The 7856-nt window shown below is 35.1% G+C and overlaps 1 protein-coding gene across 1 annotated transcript; it reads right to left on the bottom strand.

Moving 5' to 3' along the window:
• Positions 1-1242: 1242 nt before the first annotated feature.
• LOC138368190 (uncharacterized) lies at positions 1243-4204 on the bottom strand. Its single transcript, XM_069330644.1, has 3 exons — positions 4045-4204; positions 2715-2856; positions 1243-1856 (listed from the first exon to the last, which is right to left on the bottom strand). Exons 1-3 carry the CDS (start codon positions 4045-4047, stop codon positions 1507-1509), a joined length of 495 nt encoding a protein of 164 aa, XP_069186745.1. The 5' UTR covers positions 4048-4204; the 3' UTR covers positions 1243-1506.
• Positions 4205-7856: the final 3652 nt, after the last annotated feature.

The raw sequence follows: 7856 nt of genomic DNA, 5'->3' as shown, positions 1-7856 counted from the left end.
CATACATACAAGTAATGTTACATTAATGGATCGATATATAGATAGAGCTAGTACATACAATGCCTAAAGCCACTATTACGCAACGCGTTTCGGGCAGGAAAAACATTAATATCTAGAACTTAATACTAATTGAGCATAAAGAATAAAATGTGTTGAGAACAAATACAAATAAAGATAAAAAAAAGAGGGAACATGACTGAAAAAGCAGCACAAATACAATAGGTTGACAAACAGTGTTGATTAAAAAAAAAAAAAAAAATAACAGACATGGGTTGACAATAGAGGGGTAAGGTAGGTTAGTGAATTTATTAGGTAGTGTTTAGTTTTTATCTTAAACTGGTTGAGAGAGGTACAGTCTTTAACATGGTTGGGAAGATCATTCCACATTCTGGGTCCCTTGATTTGTAGAGCATTTCTAGTTTGATTAAGTCGTATTCTTGGAATATCAAAACTGTATTTTTTTCTGGTGTGGTGCTCATGGGTTCTGTTACAACCTTCAATGAAGCTTTTGAGCTTATATGTATGTATTTGTAATGTATGTATGTAAACAATGTATTTATTATCATTTATCAATTCTGATAGAAATTACCTACTTAAAATTATCTGTTAGATTAAGGACCTGCCTGAAACGCTGCGCATACTAGTGGCTTTACAAGATTGTAAATACTGTACTATTCAATGTATTCTCACAACCCCAATGTACCTACTTGTATATATATAAATAAAATAAAATAAAATATTGTGATGGGTCAGTAGCTAGGGATGGGAAGGCAGGATGCAGTATGCCAAACTGAATTCGTGCGCCCCTTGAGGGACTTGAAGTAGAGGGATAGGGATCACAGGATAAGTATGGGTTGCACAAACTACTGGTAACAGGATGAGTATGGGTTGCACAATTAATTACTACAAAGTGGTTGAGTATGGGGTGCACGTAAATGAAGACTCCCAAGAAGCAAATCAGAGATCAGCCCAAGCTTCATCTTGAGGCAAAGCTCAATGCCTTAAGCCATATTGATGCTCTGTCCACAGAGCATTCTCTCTCTCAAATCATAATAGTTCACTAATGGTTCCCTACACCACCCCTCAGGTGCAGCTGCAGCAGGCTTGGGTGACATGATGACTATGGGGTGCACAATAAACTAACACTCACAGAATGAGTATGGGCTGCACAATAAGCTACCTCTCACAAGATTAGTAATAAAGAAACATTAATTTTTTGGGTAGGGTGACTGAAACTCATCCTGGGGTAAAAATGTTTATTTAAATTTATTATAGTTAAATGAATTTAGTAAATTATTCCATATATTGTATTATAAGTGAATTGACACTAAACTATAAATGATACTAATAAGGTTTTAAAAATGAAAAACAGTAAAAATCCTTCATGTAAGATATGGAAGTTGAAAAGTAAATTAACTGTAAACTAAATTATAAACTGTAGACATAATATAAAGTATTATAAGTAAAATACCTATAAACTACCAAATAATGTGTAAGGAACCATTTCTATTGTTTGTCCTTTTTTACCTGTTTCCTCAGGTATTTTAAAATTCCCATTCCGTTGTTACTACACTGTTTTCCTGGTGTAGTTCCCTGTGGTTCAAATTTTACTACTTGTACTTCTTGCTGTTTCTGAAGGATTGCTAATGGTAGCCCTTGTTGCACCGGCGGAACTTTTTGTAAATGTTCCACCTGCGGAACTTTTTGTAATTGTTGAATTTCTTGCACCTGCGGTACTTTTTGGACTTTATGCACCTGCTGCACTTGTAGCTCGTCAGGATTTTTTTCCAGGGCATTATCGCTATCACCTTCTGATCCTAATGTAAGTTTATCTGCATCAAGCTTCCTTGTGCGTGCTGGAAAAAAATAAAAATAAAAAATAAAAAATTTTGAAATGGAAGATCCTGTGTAACAAATTTAATCAGTTACTATGATCGAGCCGCAGAAATTTTACAGGAAAGATATGGTTGGGTTGACTGCATCTATCTGGACCTAAAAGAGGCATTCAATAGAATTCCACATAAGAGTTTGTTCTGGAAACTGGAACATATTGGAGGGGTGACAGGTAAGCTTCTAACATGGATTAAAAAATTTCAAACTGATAGAAAAATGAGGGCAGTAATCAGAGGCAATGTATTGGACTGGAGAAATGTCACGAGTGGAGTACCACAGGGTTTAGTTCTGGCATTCATGGATAAATAATAAATAAATTGTTCATGATTTTTTTAGACAAAAGCTAGAATATGCAGCAGTTGTATGGTGCCCATATCTTAAGAAGTACATGTACAAACTTGAAATGATACAAAGACGTCATGGGTGTCATAGGGGCCCCAGCACACTGGTTTGCTAAAGGGCCCTTAATGCTGTCGAGACCTTATGGGCCCTTGGACCCATTACGTTAAGACATAGTGCTGTATTGGGCCACACACTTTTTGCCATATACATCAACGACAGAGATGATTGAATTGAAATTATATATATATATATATATATATATATATATATATATATATATATATATATATATATATATATATATATATATATATATACATATATATATATATATACATATATATATATATATATATATATATATATATATATATATATATACATATGTATATATATATATATACATATGTATATATATATATATATATGAGAGAAAATAATAGGTGGTGATATATTTATATATTATGTGAACTACTTACACAAAAAGAAGTTAGTGGTGAAGATCTTCTTGTCCTCTTCTTGTATTACGTTGTTTGGTAAAATACCATGTGTCACCCGTGCTGGTCCTTTCTTGTAATAGATAACGATTGATTCATACCCACAGCCACGCAGATATGTTAGCTGAAAGCAAATAATATTTAAACAATAACACTATCTGGGAAAATGCAACAAAATAAATGTTTGAAGCATAGCTGGGCATGTGCAATAGAACCCATAATAGAATCACAATACCAGAAATAAATATCTTTGATATCCCCAGAGTCAAAGTTATTCTGTGTAAATACTCTATGCAAATAAAGGGACCTTGTCTATGGAACTAACTTGCTAACAAATTTAAAAACTGTCCAACTTCTGCCATTTTAAAAAATAAAACCAAAAAGTACCTAAATTTTTTCTTGATAGTTTCCTAACTAGTGTATTAAACTCGCACTGTATCTTATGAAATCCAATGCCAGAATATATGTGCCTAAACCATACAACTTTTCCATTGTAATCATTGCTATCACCTTATATCATGATTGTTATATTGAATGCATATCTTACTATATTATACCTTGAAATATTCCTCAAATTATGCTACAATTTATATGTTGATAACCCTCAAATTTTACTTTAATGTACATAGTAATCTTTGTGATACTTTCTTACAATGTACCAGCCAATAAACCTCCTCACTTTTGGGACATGGTAACATGGTACTCAGATAAAGGGTTTCCGGTGGATGTAGTATACATGGATTATGCTAAAGACTTTAATAAGGTACCACATGGAAGACTAGCAAGGAAATTACAGGTTCATGAAAAAAATTGTAAAGTGCACAAAACAATAGTTAAAACAAAGAGAGCAAAAGGTCATACTAAATGGGAATGAATATGAAGAAATGTGTTAAGTTGAGTACCTCAGGGGTCCATTTTTAAGTCTAAAATATTTTTCATATATTGAACATCTATGATATAGAAAAGAATATAATCTAATCAACCACATCCTCATATTTGCAAATGCCTGGCATTTCACGAGCACTTTGTCCGGGGTTTATATTCTAGCCGGGGAGGATTTACTGGGTTAGGCTAACCTAACCTAACTTAACCAAACCAAACCAAGTATCTCAAGTTACAAATATCTCTGGGAATTCATATTATCTGCTGTTGTAGAATTGACAAAATGGACAGTGTCAACAAAATTATTCCCACATACTCCGTCACTATGTGATGGAGTACACATAGAATAGGGACTGAATTGTCCCTGACAGGGACAATTCTGTAACAAATGTTCTAGCATAAAACTTTGTACAGTTTAGTAATTCCTTACCATTTGATGTACTAGGTAGATCCATGTTTGGTGAAGTTTTATAGCTGGAGCTGGAAGATCCTGTCGAGATGACTTCTTCAAAGAGAATAGCTTCAACACATTGTGTCTTGAGTCTTCCAGTACTTGGCCTACAGTTACCAGATCTGATTTACAGAAACTAGTGAACTATGGAGATAAGATTGTTAATAATATACTTTTTTTGAGATTCATATGACTTGCAGCTTAAAAACCAATCTTATTTTAAAATAGTACACTAAAGTACATAGCAAATTGCGAAATTCGTAGTTTTTTAACTACTTTAAAGCTAAATTCTCAAGCTTTGAAAATAAGCACAATTTGCTATTTTAAGCGGAATCTGGCAACTCTGATTTAGCATGTAAACATTGACTTGCATTCACAATGTAGTTATTTATTTTTCAACAATTTAAAACGAGTTATGAAAATACACACATTGGTACATTATTGCAAAGGCACTATACTATATATATATATATATAAATTGTTGCAAGTCGAGCAACAAATATTTTACATTGAACAACAAATGAGATTGGAAAAGCAGTATTGCCAAAATAGACCCCAGACACACCCTGTGGGTAGTAATGGACCCCCATACCGACCCTATGAGGGGTAGTGGACCCCATAATAACACTATGGGCGATAGTGGACACTATACAAACACTATGGGCGGTAGTTGACTTCATAGAGACCCTGTGGGCGGTAAGGGACCCCCTATCGACCCTGTGGGCGGCAGTGGACCCCCTATCGGTCCTGTGGGCGGCAGTGGACCCCCTACCGACCCTGTGGGCGGCAGTGGACCCCTACCGAACGTGTGGGCGGCAGTGGACCCCCTACCGACCCTGTGGGCGGCAGTGGACCCCCTATCGATCCTGTGGGCGGTAGTGGACCCCCCCCATATCGACCCTGTGGGCGGCAGTGGAATATGCCCACAGGGTTATAGGGTTATAGGGTTCATAACAGTGAACCCTATATACTAATCCTGTGGGCGATACTGTACCCTATAGTCATCCTGTGGGGGCAATGGATGCCATACATATCCAGTGGGTGTTATTGTACCCCATACTTATTCTGTGGGTGGTTGGAGCCCCATACCCATCCTGTGGGTTATAGTGGACCCCATACTCATCCTGTGGGTGGTATTGGACCCCATACCTATCCTGTGGGTGGTTGTGAGCCCATACCCATCCTGTCGGTGGTAGTGGACGCAATACACATCCAGTGGATGGTATTGGATCCCATACCCTTCCTGTGGGTGGAAGTGATCCCCATACCATTCCTGTGGGTGGATGTGACCCCCATACTCATCCTGCGGGTGTTATTGGACCCCTTACCCACCTAACAGGTGGTAGTGGACCCTAATCCTATAGTTTCCAATAATCCACACCATACCATCCTGTTTGCAGTAGTTTACCCTATATACATTCCAACATAACATCGTTTTCTGTTAGCGTTCCTACAAAACATTCTTTAAAGATTTCTAAAGCACAAACTATAGTATATAATATTGATTGGTGAAGCACTTATTCTATGTAATAATTTATTGTGCTTATTATAATTTACTAAGAACAACTAATATTTCTCAAAACAAAACTACGAGCCTTCAATAGGATGTAGCTGATCTGTAATATTATAAGAGCATGGACAATAGTAGGTGAATTTCACAACCCATGTGGGACCTGAAAACTACAATTTTCGTTATAATTGAACCAATCACGACTATTCAGCTATCTACGTTGATGGACGAGTACTGTGAGACGTAAATTGGTACGTGAGGAAGAGTTTGAGCCTTGGTAAAAAAGTTAACTGGGAATATATCACATATGTACTAAATCACATTCCACATATTGACTTTAAGCACTAGTCATATATGTACTGTCTTGTGTGAGAACGGGTTGTATTTTGGAGTTTGTTTTTAGCCTGGTGTGCTGTAAAATACTTGCAATAATGATGTGCTGGTTGGTGTAGATATGAGACAGAAGATTTTGATCAGGATCAATATCAGTGTGCATGGAGATGCCGAGGGATCACGATACAAGATACACGATAAAGCAAAACACAAGAATAAAAGCAAATGCAATAAAATAGTAACAATTTAGAAGTAAAATAAAGATCCAATAGATAGCCAGGAAGGACACAGAAGTTACATAAAATAAAAAACAAAAAATCAGTAAAGACTGACAATATAAATGTAAAATAAAAAATAATAAGAAAAATAATATAAATATAAAGTAAAATGTTTATATAAAGTATATATAAAGTTAAAGTTTATATAAAGTTAAAGTTTATATAAAGTAAAATGATCTTGAAGATAATTAGCTTAGTAATGGTTAATTAAAATCCTATAATTGGTATGAACCTAAGAAAACAAAGTGAGCTCAAATAGATAATTCCGAGAGAAAAAAAAAAGAAAAAAAAGATGACATGTAAATCTAATTAAATCTAGAAATTTACTCTAATATAAATCTAAGTGTAAAAATAAACAAGGGTGAGAGTATATTCATGTGGAAGATTTTACTATGATACTGAGGTAGATGCTTATATAGACAATTATACTATTAATTAATTCCAATAAATGATTACAGGACACAAATACCAAGTTACTTTAAGTAACAGGGTAATAAAAAGCCCTAGGTTTAGTAACAAGGGGATTAACAAAGACCAAATAATTAAGAGTAAAAAACAGGCAAAGTTGACAAACAAAAAAATCAAAATCAAAATAAAAACCATTGGAAAGGAAAGGCAGAGCTTAAGTACACTTTGGTTGTATGTGAGACTACAAATTATGTTCTGGTTATTCAGCTGATATTCCACAGTCATCCAGGAAAGAAGTGAGGTGTGCCTCAGTGGTTGTGATATAAGTTTTTCCAGAGTCATATATATTATATATAATTATATATATATATATATATATATATATATATATATATATATATATATATATATATATATAATATATATTTATATATATAATATATATATATATATAATATTTAAATAAAAAAAGGGGGGGTGGTAGAAAAAGCGAACACTCTTACGTATTCAGAGTTAAATGGCAAGTTTTTCCCTGAATGCTCTGTGTTCCCTTTTCTGAGGCTGTGGGGTCCCTATAATTGCACCAGAGGTGGTACCCCCTATATATAATATATAATATATATATAATATTTAATATATATATATATATATATATATATATATATATATATATATATATATATATATATATATATATATATATATATATATATATATATATATATATATATAACTGAAAACTCACACCCCAGAAGTGACTCGAACCCATACTCCCAGAAGCAACGCAACTGGTATGTACAAGACGCCTTAATCCACTTGACCATCACGACCGGACATAATGAGGTGATAGCCGAGGCTATTTGAACCACCCCACCGCCGGCACTCGGATAGTAATCTTGGGCATAGCATTTTACCAAATCACCTCATTCTTTGGGGCACACATGAGGAACACAAATGCGAACAAGCCTGAATGGTCCCCAGGACAATATGCAACTGAAAACTCACACCCCAGAAGTGACTCGAACCCATACTCCCAGAAGCAACGCAACTGGTATGTACAAGACGCCTTAATCCACTTGACCATCACGACCGGACATAATGAGGTGATAGCCGAGGCTATTTGAACCACCCCACCGCCGGCACTCGGATAGTAATCTTGGGCATAGCATTTTACCAAATCACCTCATTCTTTGGGGCACACGTGAGGAACACAAATGCGAACAAGCCTGAATGGTCCCCAGGACAATATGCAACTGAAAACT

Source organism: Procambarus clarkii, chromosome 3, assembly GCF_040958095.1.
Source record: "Procambarus clarkii isolate CNS0578487 chromosome 3, FALCON_Pclarkii_2.0, whole genome shotgun sequence".
Lineage (NCBI taxonomy): Eukaryota > Metazoa > Arthropoda > Malacostraca > Decapoda > Cambaridae > Procambarus > Procambarus clarkii.
Note: the sequence above shows the minus strand (reverse complement) of the source record. Positions and strands in the feature narration are given on the sequence as shown.